At 63.9% G+C, this 16,001-nt stretch overlaps 1 protein-coding gene across 1 annotated transcript; it reads left to right on the top strand.

Annotated features, from left to right (window-relative positions):
• On the top strand, positions 2,332-15,595 carry METRNL (meteorin like, glial cell differentiation regulator). The gene is given in 5 exon segments (XM_005668567.3): positions 2,332-2,573; positions 2,576-2,711; positions 7,740-8,125; positions 13,917-13,976; positions 14,877-15,595. Coding segments are annotated over 5 exon segments (921 nt in total). The 5' UTR covers positions 2,332-2,551; the 3' UTR covers positions 15,194-15,595.

The following is a 16,001-nucleotide window of genomic DNA, read 5'->3' as shown; positions in this document are numbered from 1 at the left end:
AGAGACTTGGGTGTGATGGTCCCAAGATCCTATCAGATTCTTCCAAGAAGACTGTCAGAACTGCGGTATTCCAATTGCTAGTCTTACTTTTTTAGGTTTAAAGAAAACTGAGAAGATAGTGCGGAGAGCTCCTGTACCCCCATCCCTCGAGTACTGGTGTTGTGAACTAGCCTGCATGCTATTATTCATGAGCCAGTGCTGATGTTATAACCTGAAAGCTGCAGCGTCTGCTCTCGAGGTGTGTGCTCCGCCGGTCCTGGTCCTCCATGTACCATTGTGCTGAGCTAATTTTAGGGAAGTGGACCTGGGCACAGGTGGTTTGGCAGCCTTCCAGGTGACAGCCCTGAGCCTGCCGGGAACCAGCTCTTTGTCACCCAGAGACGGTGCTCCCCTTGGTCCAGCGGTCATGAGGGCTTCTGAAACCCTGAGCAGGTCACTGGGGACGGCAGCACTCAGTCTTTGCATCTGTAATATGCAGGGACCCTAACGCGCCCGCCTCCTCCTCCACGTGAAGCCTTGGACCCCGACCAGCCACAGGGCCCTTCAGGGGTGGATGGGCCGGCAGGGCTGCTTGTGAAGTGGCTTCTTACCACCACAGTGCCCTGGGTGAGAGGTGCTGCTGTGCAGACATGCTTAGCAGGTGCAGGGGTGGGTGCAGCTTCCAGAATCTCAACCAGCAGACTCTGTTCCCCAGAGTTCTGGGCAGTGGCTCACTTCTCAAAGCAGCCCTGCACCCTGGCACCTGCAGCCATGGGGCTAGGTACACACTCCAAAGGGGTGTGCTGAGGGTGTGCGGTGGGCACACTGTGGCCCCCAGCCTCGGTGCTGACTCTGGGTCTTCAGGTGACATCCCTGTTGATGCCTGGGCAGGATCCTTGCCCTGGGTGTCAGCTGGAGAGCTTGATCTGCTCAGATACAGGGCTGCTCTAAACAGATCCTTCAACTGTGACCCCCTCAAGGGTCCCCCCAACCCCGAGGCCGTCTCTCAGCCCCAGCCATTGTGGGCCTACAGACTCTGGCTTCTCCAGAGTGTGACAATTCCACCCCTCCCACCAAATCAGACTCCCACATCTCTAACCAGATGAAAGGCTGCAACACCCTCATTATTACAGGCCTGGGAGGTCACTCCCCGCCCCTGCAGGTCACTTGAAATCCCTCTTGAAATCTCTTGGCTGGAACAGAAATGCTAAAACAAGGCCGGATTTCTCCCCCACTTGGTCCTGTTTCAGGAGCTCAGAGTCTGAGGAAGCAGAAAAACCTGCTTTTGTGGCCACAGGGGTGGCTGCCTGGAGCGGGGTGGCTCCCTCCCTCCTACTGCTGGACCCTCACAATCCCTCGAGGGGTCAGCGTCCGCTGAGCTGCTTATCTCCCTAATATCCCCCACTGGAGGTCAGGCACCTGGCGTGAGCACCTGGTGAAGGCAGCCACGCTCATCCCCCTGTACTCAGCGTGCCAGTCTCCTAAATCCAGGGCCTCAGGGGCCATTTGGCAGTATCTGCAGACAGCTCCAGGAGCCAAGCCTGGACGCTGGGGAGACGGCTACTGCCTACAACGGGCAAGGGGGTCCCTGCCCCGAGGAAGAATCAAGCCTGAGGCTGGTAAATCAGGAGTGAGACCGGCTCTTGAGTGGGATGGTGGGGACCAGCAGCCGGCGAGGCAGCGATGCACAGGAACCCTGGCAAACCTAGGGCCTTTCTGTGCAACAGGTGTCCAGAGTGCAGTGCGTCAGCCACAGCGCCGGCCACAGCTGGGCCTCCCCTCCCCCGTGGGCCGCAGAACCGGACAGAATCTGAACTTCCGCAAAGCGCCCTCAAATCCTACAGAGGGTAGGTGCCAGGAGCAACTCTGACGGCGGGTCACAGAGGCTCCGCTGCAGCCCAGAGGCCATTCCAGGTTCAGTCTGCATGACGGGGCCACAGCACTGCCCCTGCGGGGCGGCCCGGCAGGCAGGCTTGGGTCTGCACAGACTTGGGGTCTCAGGTTTCTGCGCTGCCCGGACTGCACAGGCCAGGGACGCGCTGCTGCCGGACCCCCTCCCGCCCGGGACTCCACCGTCCAACCTGGCTCTTCTCTCCCGCACCCTTCTCCCCGTCCCTCGCGCAGCCCTCCCCTCTGCGCGGCGTCCTAGCCTGCCGCACGCCCTCGGGGCTCGCTGCCCGCGCCGAGCCGCCGGCTCCGCGACTGCAGCATCCAGCCCGGGGGCTCCGGGCGCGAGCGCGGGCGCACGGGGCGGAGTTCCGGCGCGCGGGGGCGGACCCGGGCGGGGGCGGGGCGGCCGGGCGGGCACCGCCCCCCAGCTGAGCCGCGGCTGCGACGCGGAGTCGCGGACTTCAGAGGCACAGGCGGCGGCGGCGGGCGCGGAGGTCCGCGGGGCTGCAGCGGCTCCAGCGGCTCGGGCGGCCCCGGCTCCGGAGGGATGGGCGGGCGGCCGCTCTCGGGGCGCCCGGGGCGCGCGACGTGACCGCCTGGACTCGGAGCCCGGCCGCGCCGGGTCGAGGGTCTGCTCGGGGAGGCGCGGACGCGGGGCCGGCGGCAGAGCCGTAGCCAGAGCATGCGGGGCGCGGCTTGGGCGGCCGGGGGCGCTCGGGGCAGCTGTGGCCGAGGCCCCCCGCCCCGGGCCCGCCGCCGCCGCCGCTGCTGCTGCTCCTAGCCGTGCTGCTGGGCGGCGCGGGCGCGCAGTACTCGAGCGACCTGTGCAGCTGGAAGGGAAGGTGAGTCGGTGCGGCGCGACTCCGGCCCTCCGGTCCACTTCTCTCCAGCGCGGGCCGAGCGCGCGGGGGCTCGGGGCCCGCTCTCCAGGCTGAGTGCTGCCCCCGTCCTCCCCCGCCCCCGGTTCTAGAACAAAAGAGCCCGCGGCGTCCCGGTCCCCTGGTCCGGAGGACGCCCAGGGGGAGGCGCGCCTGCAGCGCGGCGGGGTCAGCCGGCCCGGCAGTTCGCTCGCCTCGCGCGGGACCGCGCCGGTCCCCACTTGGTTCACCGAAAGCTTCAGCCGGGACCCCGACCCCTCACTGGAGGCGGCGCGAGTCGGCCCTCTGGCCCCTTCCGGCCTGTGTCCGCGGCGAGGAGTTGCGCGCTCCGGGCCGAGAAAAGCCGGGCCTGCGCTGAGGGCCGAGCGGGAAGGGACCGCCGGGTCCGCAGGAGGCAGCGGGGCCCTGGCGCTGACCACGTCGGGGCGGAGACCTGCGGGCGGACACCTGTGCGCGGGGCGAGTTCGGGGCCTGACCGAACCGCCCCGCCCCGTGAAGGTCAGGCCGCCCTTGGCAGCGCGCGCTGGGCTCGGCGACCCCCCTTCACGCCCCCCGCCAAGGCAGGCAGCCGAGGACTTTTAAAAAAAACTGCAGTGTGACAGTCAAGTCACAAGCGTGGGCGGGGGGTAAGGGCGCAGCCACTCAGGGCTAGAACCGTCATCCGCCAGGGCGCCGGCCCCGCGCCAGGCACCTCGCTGCCGAGACAGCTCTGTGCTTCGGCCCTTGCGGCTTCAGGAGTCTGCGAGGGAGATGCCCCGAAAACGCCGTGGGCCGCGGCAGCCCTTGGGTCTGGGTCCCGGCGGGCTTCACGGAGCAGGGTCGCTCCCCGCCCCCAAGTCCCTGCGGTCCGCTGGCAGACACCTCGTGCTCAGGGTGTCACCGGGTTATTTTGAGTGAGGATGGTTTTCCGAGAAGGTCGTGGTTGTGCCAGCGTGCTGGGTCCTGCGTCATCACCGCAGACCCCGTAGTCTGTGGAAGCCAGCGATGCCCCCTGCTCCCTTTCTGCTTCCCACTCCTCCTGGAGTGAAGGCCCCGGGGCTCCCCAGCTTGGGCGGGTCCTGCCCACCCTCCCTGCCGCAGAAGTTCTCCCAGCTCACACCGCAGCAGGGGTGGTGGAGCTGAGACCGCGGCCCCAGGCGGCAGCTCGGCTCTGGGGGAGGGCTGGCCTGGAGAAAGCTGGCGCCAGCACAGAGCTGGCTGGGAGCCTCTGACTCTGACACACGCTTCTGGGGCTGCCCTTTCCCCCTCGCTGGTAATTAAACTCCCTGCTGCGCAGCCTCTGCTGGATGAATCAGTGCACCCCCAAACGGAGGCCCTGGGGGTGTCCTGCTCGGCACATCAAAACCAGAAACCCGCTTGCACCCTGTGGGCCTGAGTTCCCAGAGGAGGCACCGACATACTTTTCAGGCTCTTGGGGGGACTGTGTGCTTGGAGGAGGGGGCTGTGAGTGAGGACGGGTGGGGGGGGCCACCCTGCTCCTGGACACCGGTGTTTGCATGGGCCCTTCACCTTCCTGTGCATCCGCTTACCTGCAGCCCCTCTCCCGCCATCTTGCTAGTGGACCCCTGGTCTTGGACACCCTCCAGTGTCCTCCTTTCAACCCAAAGGCATACCCCGGCTGAGGCTGGCTCAGTGGCTTTAGGAGCTTCAGGCCAGGTCCGGAGCAGAGACCAGGTCACAGTCGTGGAGCGGAAGCCCCCCGACCCCCGGCGCTGCGATGGCTGCCCTCGGCTAGCAGTTCGTCTCACAACTCAGCTGACAGGGTCCTCCTCTGGTGTGCCTGCTGACTCCAGAGCATTTATGGCTTTTTATGAGCTGTTCTAAAGATAGCACAGGGGGTGTGAACCCCAGGTGCCGGGTGGATTCTGATCCCCTGATACGAAGGGCCCCTCACATTTGACAGGCTGAATGCATTTCGGGGTGTTTCCAAGCAATTAAGTGGGAGGTTCTGAGAGCCCTCTCCCTGTGCAGGGGCGGGAGGTGACCCGTCTTCACTAGGCTGGGGTCATAAAGGCGGACCATGAACGGGCCCTGCTGGGGTGTCACACCTGGGCTCTCTCCTGCCAGCTGGGGACATGAAAGGCAACTCCAGGCAGCTGAGCCTTTTGGCTTCGCCCTTGATCGGAAGCTCTTTCTACTTTAGTCAAGCAGAGACCATCATTTCCTTCTGGTGACTCAGGGGTTGAGCCGGCGGCAGGCGGGAGTTGTGTGGGCCCTGCCGCCGCCATGCTGACCCGGTCAGAAAGTCCCCGTGACAACTTGGAACTGCTGTCCTTTCAGCAAAGGGGAAAGTGTGTCTACCTGGGAGTGACACTTGCAGATTCTTTTTTTAAAAAATGCACTAATTCAGTTTACATGATCCAAGATCAAGTCGGCCTTCTGTTTCCTAAGGTTGAGTGGAACTCGTTTTCCCTTCATCCTTTAGCTTCATCGTAACGTCAGAAAGCAGATATTTCGGAGTTCCTGTCACGGCTCAGTGGTTAACGAACCCGACTAGGAACCATGAGGTTGCGGGTTCGATCCCTGGCCTCGCTCAGAGGGTTAAGGATCCGGTGTTGCCCTGAACTGTTGCATAGGTTGCAAATGCAGCTTGGATCCCGCATGGATGTGGCTCTGGCGTAGGCTGGCCGCTACAGCTCTGATTCGACCCCTAGCCTGGAAACCTCCATATGCCAGGGGTGCGGGCCTAGAAGAGGCAAAAAGACAAAAAGAAAAAAAAAAAAAAAAAGCAGATATTTCATTTTTGCTTGGGATGTCACCTGCGTGTCACGTGAAAATGGTAAAATATTGTCTTACTGGTGTGGTGTGTGTTCGCCTCTCAGCACTTTTGTACAACGCGTCTTTGCAGGCTTGCACGGTGGCCAGGTTTTCTCACAGGAGTCCCCACTTCACCTGGCCCCAGATGTCTCCTGGGGGGGGGGGGTCTTGCTCTTATGTCAGTGTGGACACGCCCGTGCTGGGTGCCTGGTGGGGGTCCTGCTGGTCCTGGTGTTTTAGCGGAACGAGAAGGAGGCAGGATAGAGCCCGGGCAGGACTGCCAGAGGGTGAAGCAATGGGGCCTTGCTTTCTCGTGAGGCCAGTGCCGTCTGGTTCCCAGGCCTCTTTCAGGGAGTGACTTCGGAGTGAGGGGCTGCTCCTGCTCATGTGTCCAGCTGGGTACGTGGCAGCCCCCAGCCTCGGGCTGGCCGCCCCCTGGGCAGTGCGGTCCCCCACAAGGGCTCCCTCTGCCCCTGTCCAGACGGGGGTGCAGGGTGGGCCTCCTGCTTCCCCTCCACTATCGGGGTGAAGGTGGCTTAGTGAGAGGTACCCTCAGCCTCTACCCCCTCAGCCCTCAGGGCCCCTCCTCCCTTGGGCAGAATGGTCTTTGTGGGAGAGAGCTGAGGCTGGGCGCCTCTGCACGGGGCAAGTGTCCAGCTGCCCCTTGAGGCTGGAGACAGGAGAGCAGGGACCCTATGATAAAGTTTGTTTGGCTGCATAAGAGCAGCGCTGATTATAATCATCTGAGGCAACCGCAGCATTTAGTCTAATTTTTCCACTCAGCCCTGTAATTACACCCGTCCCCTCCTATGTGTCAGATGGGCTTGTGTGAGTTTTATTGGACTATAATTTGTAAGTCTGGCCTCTGTGTGCGGCCTGGTAGGGTCTGAGGCTGGGCTGCTCGTGACCCCGGGCTGGGGTGGGGGGGCGGGGAGGGAGCTCCCCTCCCGGACACCTCCTCCTGTTGCGGTGTGGTGTGCGGGGCGGCTGTCAGCCCCAGCCTGCAGCTGGCCGCCCTATGAAAAGTGAGGGTTTTCAGGCCGGAGCATGAGTCACCAGCAGTAAATGCAAACCATATGTTATGTGTTCTCTCCTCTGCAGTTTCTGGTAACTCGCTCAGGCCGGGGCTGTGAGTATTGCATTGTTTAGTGCACGCAAAAATCCCAGGAATGTGGGTGAACCTGTCTGAGATCTGATCGGAACCAAATTTTATGTAATGAAACACTTTGTTGAAGTCACCAGTCTGTTCCAGGGCTGCTCGGTGGTCATGACGTCACTGTTAGCCAGGCTGACATTTACGTTACAATTGCGAGTGGGGGAAACGTTAGCGTTTGTTTGAAGAAAACGTACGTTGTGACTTTCCTTGAGACCTGGCTCCTGAGAGCGCAGGGCACCCGTCTTTCCTGTTTGGCCTTTATTAGGCGTGAAACCCACCAGGCTCCCCAGCAGCACCTGCAGCCTCTTGTGCCCTGCCCTGGCCTTTCCACGGTCCCTTCCCGTGTCTCCCCTGGAGGACCTTTCTTTTGGTGTCTTGCTTTGCTGATCTTTGAGTTTGTTTTCAAAAGTGTGATGGGCAGTGCGCGTCTTCAGGTTTGCAAAAGGTGGGACCATCACGTTAAGGAAACTGTGAGCGCGGTGCTTAATGGGGACACTGCAGACAAAACTCCGCAGCAGCTACCAGCCCCTCAGGGCGCTCCTGTTCCCAGAGGGCTTCGGGGCTGCTCCCTGGAGTGCATCATCTGCCGCGTGTGCAGTGCCTTCCGGCCACCTGGAGCTGGAACCTGCTCCTGGGTCCTTGGCGCTGGATGGGGGTCTGCCGTCATTGCCCAGCCCTCACCGGGTCAGCTGGAGCTTGGGTCGCTGCCAGAGTCTCACTGGTGTTGCCCTGCTTACTTTTTGGGAGATCCATCCCTTCCCTGCCTCTCACCTCCACGGTGCCCGTCACCTCCCCTGCTGGGGACACTCAGGGGACAGGGCTCAGAGGCCAGCAGAGCTCCTGAGGAGCCGGAAGTGCCCATGCTCACCTGGGCACTCAGAGCCGGCGCTGTGGAGGGAACCCGGGTCGGGGAGGCCGTGTGGCCAGCCCTTCCTGGAGACGCCCGGAGCTGCAGAGTGGAGATGGTGTGGGCCTGCTGTGGGCGGGGGGCTGCTCGGGCACCCCCGGGTGGGTGGGCAGAGGATCCGTGCCGGGGGGGGGCCTCTCACCTGATGCATCCGCCCCCTTTCCCCCCGCAGCGGGCTGACGCACGAGGCCCACAGGAAGGAGGTGGAACAGGTGTACCTGCGCTGCTCTGCGGGCACCGTCGAGTGGGCCTACCCGACGGGCGCACTCATCGTGAACCTGCGGCCCAACACGCTCTCGCCCTCCCGGCCCCTGACCCTGTGCATCAAGCCCCTCAGGAACTCCTCGGGGGCCAGTATTTATCTGGAAAAGACTGGAGAGCTGAGACTGCTGCTGCGGGACGGGGACCCCGGGCCCAGCCGGGCACCCTGCTTCGGCTTGGAGCAGGGCGGGCTGTTCGTGGAGGCGACGCCCCAGCAGGACATCGGCAGGAGGACCACGGGCTTCCAGTACGAGCTGACCAGCCGGCGCGCGGGGCCGGACCTGCATGGCCTGTCGGGTGAGTGTGGCGCATCAGCCAGACGGCTCGGGGTGTCCCGCCCTCCGCAGGACAGCCTGGGCCCCAGACCTGGCGGGTCTGCCTCAGGGAGGCTGCGGGGCCCTCCTGGGGAACAGCTGTTGCCCGTGGGGGTCCCGTGGGTGCCGTGGGCAGCTTGCACTCGGGAGATGACCAGCCCTGACGCCGACGTGCGGTTCCTCCCTGCACTGGTCATGACTTGAGGTGGTGCAGCCGCCACATCGCACTGTGGCCCCCCTTCAGCCGGCTGCTTTCAGAGGCGTCTGCAGCCCTGAACGTTGAGTTTCGGGTGGGAGCTGAGGTTGGTTCACATTCCAGAGCCTGCAGAGCTGGGACGTCTGACCTGTGGGCCCGTCCCCGGCCCCCAAGGTCTTGCACATGTGGCTTTGGGAAGGGAACCCTCTGTGGGCCGAGGGCTCCAGCGTGGGCCAGGCGGGGCCGCCAAGTGGCTGTGATGACCTGGGAGCCTCAGGTGAGGTCCTGGAGGGCGTCTCTGGGCGGCCGAGGGCTGGCGAGTGGGCTGTAGCTTTTCCTTCCTTTTCCTTGAGGCCAGCAGACCGCTTTGCCGGGCCCTGTGTGGGCGACAGGGTTGGTCTCTGGAAAGTTCCGTGGGCAGAGGGGTGCATGTGGCCCCGAGAGCTCTCACAGAGGGCAAACTCGGGGTCCCTGTCCTTTAGTTGGGGACAGCCACACCAAGCGTTAGCCTTGCTCCAAGGCACAGATGACGTCATGGGGGTTGAGGCTGTGTGGTGGGTCTGGCGGCGCTTGGGGGCGCCATCTGCTCCAATGCCCAGACTAGCTGGTGGCACAGTGCCTCCCAGGGGAGGGTGTGAGCTTGGATAATCCTGGGGGCAGGTTCCAGGATGGCTGCTTCCCAGTGACCGGTGGGGTGATGTCAGCGAGAGACGCAGTGGCACCTGGTGGGGGGGCCAGGCAGGGGTGCTGCGCACACCCCACAGCGCACAGGACCCCCCAACACGCAGAATGACCCCTGTCCCCATGGGTCAGCACAGGACACCCCAAGAGACCCATCCAGTGTCAGCACAGGACACCCCAACATGCAGAATGACCCCCCATGGGTCAGCACAGGACACCCCAACACACAGAATGACCCCTGTCCCCATGGGTCAGCACAGGACCCCCCAGCACGCAGAGTGACCCCTGCCCCCATGGGTCAGCAGTGCTGAGGTGGAAACACCAGGTTTGAGGGTCTGGACCACCCCAAGAATAGTGTAACCCCCACATCTTAGTGAATAAGATCTTCCTTTGGGAAAAACCAGACCTACTAGGATTTGAAATGTAGATTTGCCTCCTGAGCGTGAATGTACATTTTATTGTTCTGCACTCTTGGTTCAGAGCAATTTTCAAAACCTTAAATCTCTTTCAAACTGGATCCATCCATTGCAGAGCTTCAGTGTATGACTGTCCAGGTGGGACCCTTCCCCCCAGACACCATCCAGGCAGGACCCCCCCATGCCCCCACCCCAGTGCCTGAAAGCTGCTGTGAAACCCCAGGACCCGAGTCAAACTGTAACCACAGCTGCCTTTGTCCTGATCACCAGCGAGTGGTCGCCAGGCTTACCGGGTGGGGGAGTGGAGGAAACCGGGGCTGGGGGCCTGGAGATAAACTCACAATGAAAACAAAATCTGGAAAATCCTGGTCACCAAATTCGGTGTTTCCCACCATGGTGGTGGCTGGCCGACGGGGCAGGTTTAGGAACGTGCTGGCATTCCTTTTGCTGATTAAAATGTTGGTGGCCGAGGCGGCTGGTCACATGCTCTCCGGCTGGAGCTCTGTTCCACCTTCTGTGCGGCTCCCACCAGATTCTCGGAGGCCCCTTCACGCTGCCACCTGAGTGCCCCTGTCTGCACAGACGGGAGCTTCTGGTGAAAAATCCATGGTGTGCCGGCAACCTGGGGTGGCTCACAGCCTGGGCGCAGGGTCTGTGCCTGCCCCCCGCCCCAGGTCCACGATTCCAGGCCAGAGCGGTGAGTGGGTTTGGGAGGCCGCCCCGTGTGATGGGGCAGGTCCTTTGGTCACCATCCAGGGCACCACACTGGATGCTTGGCTGTGGCTGGACGTTGGGCCGCTGGGGTGCCCCTGTTACCCCTGGACATGAGCCTGCCTGGCCCTGGGGCCTCTCTGTATCTGGGGCCCAGAGGGATCCCGGGGACCCTGGGAATGGTGCCCAGTGGCTGGGACGCTGGCCTGGGGCAGCACAGTGACTGTCAAACTTGAGGTGGGGGCTCGGATGCTCCCTGCATCCGGAGGGAGACCCCGTGTCCCTCCTCCCGGGTTGGGCCCCTAAGCTTTTAATGCCGAAGGAATGTGGCCTGCCGGTGCCACCATATGGCCATGAACTCCCCCACCAGGCAGCTCTCAGACGGCCCCACCCTCTGGTCTGGCCCCGGCTGCCCCTGGGCCCCAGGTGTGTGTGCCGTGGGGGTGAGCGCTTCTCCGGTGGCATCTGGGGTCCGAGTGCTGGGGAGGTGGGCGAGCCTTCTCCTTCCCGATGAGTCACGAGTTCCAGTTAGCGCCCTGGGTGTGGGCGGGGAGCCCTGACAAGAGGTGTGATCTCGCTCAGAGGGAGCCGCAGCTTGGGGAGGTTCCGCCCGGGGTGTTTATGGCGAGCGTGTTGGCCTCGTGTCCTCTGTTGCATAATCGGCTTCCTCATCTGAACCACCGCGGGAACAGAGGGGCAGGCGTGGCGGGGGGCTTCAGCCTGGGGGTCGGGATCTGCCGCCCCCACCCTCCCTTCCTCTGGGCCTTGCTGGCACCTGGGTCACGCACTCCTTCCCCTGGGAAAATCTGGGGGGCCTGAGAGGCAGGCGAGGGGCCAGATGCAGCTCACGAGCGGCTGACGCTCCAGCTGCGCCCAGACTGTGTGCCAAGGCCTCCGCTTGGACCCGGCAGGCGTTCTGGGCCGTCCTCCCTGGGTCCCTGTGCCCTTGGAGCCACACACAGCACCCAGACCCCCATGCCCAGTGGTCTGGGGAATGTGCCAGGTAGCCAGCAGCGGTGGGGGCAGGGGTGTGTTCTGTGTGGATCTGGGGGACAGGTGCAAACCCCGTCTCCCTGGTCCTCCCGGGGCGGCTCATGTGGGCCCCGGGTTCCAGCCTCTTCCCACTGTGAAGGCACAGAAGTGGCTCCAGTTGCCACGTGTGGGTGCCAGGGGTGGGGGCGGCCCGGGTGCCGCAGTGTCTGATGGGCCTCCTCTCCACCTCCCCTTTGAAACAACTCTGTTTGCTGAGCCGGGGGCAAAGGATCCCTGTGGGGGCCTGGCGGGCATAGATCTCTGCTGGACCCCTCGGGTACCTTAGAGTTGAGGGGTGGCCTTGACGGCTGTGGGCAGAAGCAGCAACGTTCAGAAGTGGAAAGACCCCTCGTTATCTCCTGGAAACAGGAAAGGACAGACAGTCGTTCTTTTCCTGAGGCTTGTTGAGTCTCCTGGACAAGAGCGCACCTGCCGCAGGTCTGACAGGTGCCGCTCCGCCGGCTTCCTCTCCGGTGGGGGTGGGGCAGGCACAGAGGATGGGCGGGGCCTTAGGTGGTCCCCCAGGGTCACCTGGGGCCATGTCAGCCTGCGGCCGGCCTGGAGCTGGGCGGGTGCAGGGCTGTGTGACAGTGAGAGGAGGCTTCTCCGACACCAGCCACATCCCGCCCCGTTGCCCCCTGCTCGTTCTCCCCGTTAAGATGCCGCGTTCACCGCCTGTCCCAGCTGCGCCGAACCCCAGGAGGGCGTGCCCACCCCAGCTGCCCTTGCCTGGGCAGTGCCCCACGCGCAGATTTCTCCCGGGCACCCGGCCACCCTGGGCCTGGTGGGGGGCCGCCCTCCACCTTTACCCGCTGCAGCCCCCGCTGGCCTCCTGCCCCCTCGTTTTCCTGCTGCATTCAGTTCGTTTTATCCACATCCTGGAGGAATCTTCCTGATGTGCACACCCCAGGCCTCCCCTTTCCGAGAACCACAGGCCAGAATTCCACCAGCCCCCAGGCCGCCACCTCCCCGTCTTCCCCACAAGGAACCAGGTGTCCAAAACCAGCACGTTCCACGCGGCCCTTGTGGGCCCGACAGTGATGCGCGATAGTTTCCAGGTTGCTCTCTGGGCGTCCTGAGCCTGGGCTCTCCACGCAGGGGCTGACGCTCTGTCAAGCTCAGAGTCATAAGAGGGTCTCCTGTGGGGGTTTCTTAGCTTGGCTCTCAGCTCACCCAGGCTTCTGTGGGAGGGTCTGCAGGGTGCTGACCGCCCTCCTCGGCGACACCGGGGTCCTACCTCCTGCGTGGAGCTCAGCTCGAGTCCGGGTGGGGCCCCCGGGCAAGCACTGCCCCCTTCTTCCCAGTGGTTGGCGAGGTTCCAGGGCCTGCAACCCTCAGGGTGGCCTGGTGCTGCAGGCCCTAGGTGGGGGCCTCTGATCCACTGGGCCCTGGTGCCTCCAGGACGGGAAGTCTCACCACTGCCAGAGCCCCCTGGGCATAGAGGCAGGAAAGGTGGCTGCCTCTCGAGGGCCGTGTGCCTGTGCTCCCGACCCCAGGGGCCTCCGCCAGGCCCTGTGTGGGCCGCAGGCCCTCAGTGCACTAGAAGTAGGGTACCCCCAGTTGGCCACCCTCTTTTCTAAGAGGCCTCGAGGCAGGGGGTCCACGGGTGGGCAGGAGGCAGGAGGTGGAGTTGGGGCATCAGGTGCTCCCAACGCGTCCAGCAGGAGCTTCTTCTTGCTCCTGATAACATCACGCTCTCGCTGGGCTGGGTGAGACATGGGCGCCCACCCCAGTGCTCTGGATGCTCACGTCCACCCCCAAGGGTCCTGGAATGCCGCTTGCCCCGTCCCCTCCAGGGCCCCGGCGTCACTGCTGCTCCCAGTGGGGCCTGGGCAGCCCCCGGGCAGGCGACCTCTGTGCAGACACTCAGAGCTTCGTCCAGGCCCAGTAGCACGTGAAAGGGCCGAGGGGAGCCTGGCCCGGTGAGAGTTCCCTCCTAACGTGTCTCTTGTTTGGGCCTTTGGGCCCAGACCTCGAAACTTGGAGTCGGTGAGGAAACGCGCAAACTCAGAACCAAGTGCAAACTTTGCCCCAAACCCACTGCTGAGCGTAGGAGTCCTCTGGCCAGGGGGTCTTTGCGGTCTTTCTGGAGGCCTTGTGGCTGTTGGGGGCAGTCGGTGAGGGAGCCGAGGGCTGGGCTGGGCAGGAGTCCCCCTGGAGGGTCAGCCCCTGCCAGGCCTGAGGGGCTCGGAGGGGATTCTGTGCATGGGACTTGCAGTGGAACTTGCGTGTGGGCAGCTGGTCCCAAGGCCCTGAGTCCGATGCACTGCTCCTGATGGGTGGACAAGGGCCCCTCGGCTGAAGCAGGTAGACACGCCGCTCATGTTCCTAGGCCGTTAGCAGGGGCAGGGCCTTGAGCGCCTATAGCCGTGGTGGCCGAGGGAGCGGTGGGGCAGGCAATACGTGTGGGGGCCCATGGGGGCCGAGTGAGGGCCCGCGCCTGGGCATGGCCTCAGATCAGCTCGGGTTGGTTCTGGCACCAAAGGTGACTTACTCCAGTCCAGCCCTTGCTCACCCGGCTCAGTAACGAGCCAAGTGTGATCGGACACACCAAACACTTCTCCTGCTTTTCACCTTGTCGCAGGCGGCCAGATGGGCCCAGGCCTGGCACCTTTCCCCTCCGGCTCATGGCGCCTTCGGTGCAGAGGCGCTGGCGGCCGTCGGAGGACCTGTGCCCCGGGTGGGAGGGCCTGTGTCCTGCGGCCCGTGCCCGCCCTGACCCTCTTCTCTCCCTGCAGCCCCGTGCCGTCCGTGCAGCCACACGGAGGTGCTCCTGGCGGTCTGCACCAGCGACTTTGGTGAGTGTGCTCGCGCTTCTGCCAAGTGGGAACTGAGCCCTGGGGGAGGAGACGGGGCTGGCCCTTCATGTCACTGTCACCGCGTGCAGGCACAGGAAAACGCCTTCTTCTCTGTCCGGAGTGACCCCCTGCCCAGGGGAGGGCCATGCGTGTAGGACAGGGAGGGCCAGGACGTGCCGTGTGAGCTGGGATACCTGTTGGCGGCAATGCTGGGCACCTACTGTGTGCGTGAGGCCACGGCTCTGAGTCCTGGCCCTCGCCTTTCCCGAGAGCCCCGCCCTCCTCCGTCTGCATCCGCTGTGAGGAGTCGGGGGCCCGGCGGGACCAGGGCCGAGGTCAGGGGCTTGGCCGCCTGCTTGTGATGTTGGTACAGATGGCCTCCGGTAAAGGGTAGACGCACTCAGTTCAGAGTCGCTGCCCTGGTGCCTGGGGACCAGCTCTAAGCCCCCGGCTCCCAGGGCGGTTGTGGGGCTGGGGCGTGGCCCGTTTCCTCGGCCCCGCAAAGAGGGATCTGGGCCGGGCAGGGCCCCGAGGGTGAGCCTCCCTGTCACCCTCCGCGCCTCCGAGCTTCAGCGTTTCTGTCCCATCTGATATGGAACCACGGCAGATCTTGGGCATTAACTGCGGCTGCTTTTCTCGTTCTGACTTGAGAAGTAGATGAACAGGGTGGCTCACGTCCACCCCTCCTGCTGCTCGTGGCCGCGGTAGGAAGACACCTACCCTGACAGCCTGAGCGGCCGGGACGACGCCTCCGCGGCTCTCCTGTGCGAACTGTGCTTTGTCGCGAGAATCTCTGGAAGGCGGGGTTGAGGCCTGGCTCCCGTCCCGCTGCCGGCGGGTGTGTGCTGCTTGCCTGCTGAGCACCCGGGCTGACCGCTGACCCCTCTCCTCCCTCTGCAGTCGTCCGAGGCTCCATCCAGGACGTCACCCACGAGCCGGAGCGGCAGGAGTCGGTGATCCACCTGCACGTGAGCCGGCTGTACCGGCAGAAGAGCAGGGTCTTCCGGCCGGCCCCTGGGGGCGGCGGCTGGCGGGGCCGCGTGTCCACACTGCTGGAGTGCGGCGTGCGACCCGGGCGTGGCGAGTTCCTCTTCACTGGCCACATGCACTTTGGGGAGGCCTGGCTTGGCTGCGCCCCGCGCTTCAAGGACTTCCAGAGGGTGTACAGGGACGCCGAGGAGAGGGGCCTGAACCCCTGCGAGGTGGGCACGGAGTGAGCGCCGGGTGCCCGGCGCTCAGGCTGCAGAGGTCGCGGCTGAGGACTCCCCGACTGACCTGTTGGGAATGCTGTAACATGCAAACTAAGTTATTATATTTTTTTAAAAAGAAATGTCCATGGGAAGCAAACCCCGTGTCGTAAAGTGCTTTCGGATGCCGTCTCGTGCCGTCTCCTGAAGCATCTGGGCCACTGGTTCGGCCTGCGTGTCGGGGGAGTGTGGGCTGTGGCCTGCAGCAGACGCCCGACTCCAGGCGTGGGCACCGTCCAGCGCTCTTTCTAATGGAAATGCATGGGGCTCCTGCCTATGGTTTCTTCATTCTGCTTTTGCTTTTTAAAGGATGTACGTTGCCAGCCGTGGTCCTTTGGGGGCTGCAGGGAATAAAGAGCAGCCTCTGACGGATCAATGGCGTGTCTGTCTTCGGCCCTGCTCGGGGGTGTGGCACCCAGCTGGGGGCCCAGGCCCACGTCAGGGCTTCTCCTGGGGTCAGCGCCCCCAACGGGCGCCCCCTGGCGTTTGGGGCCTTTCATGCTGGGCCCCGCTCTGCGCTGCGTGCCCCCGATGGGCTAGGAAATGCTGCTCGGCCTCTGCCAACCCCCCTTCCTGGAGGTCACCCCGTCCCTTCACTGTCTACCCTCCCCCTTCCTGTTGGCCCAGAGCCTGCCCTTTGACCTGAGCTTCCCCCACATCCTGAGCCCACGCAGGTATGTAGATGCCCGGGGCAGAGCCGACCCTCATACCCTCAAGGATGAGTCAGTGTCCTGCAGCTGCCGGAACAGGTGCCAGCAGCCTGGGAGCTGAACAGCAG

The sequence above is a fragment of the Sus scrofa genome, chromosome 12 (genome assembly GCF_000003025.6).
Source record: "Sus scrofa isolate TJ Tabasco breed Duroc chromosome 12, Sscrofa11.1, whole genome shotgun sequence".
NCBI classification, from domain to species: domain Eukaryota; kingdom Metazoa; phylum Chordata; class Mammalia; order Artiodactyla; family Suidae; genus Sus; species Sus scrofa.
This window is presented reverse-complemented; position numbering and strand designations above follow the sequence as displayed.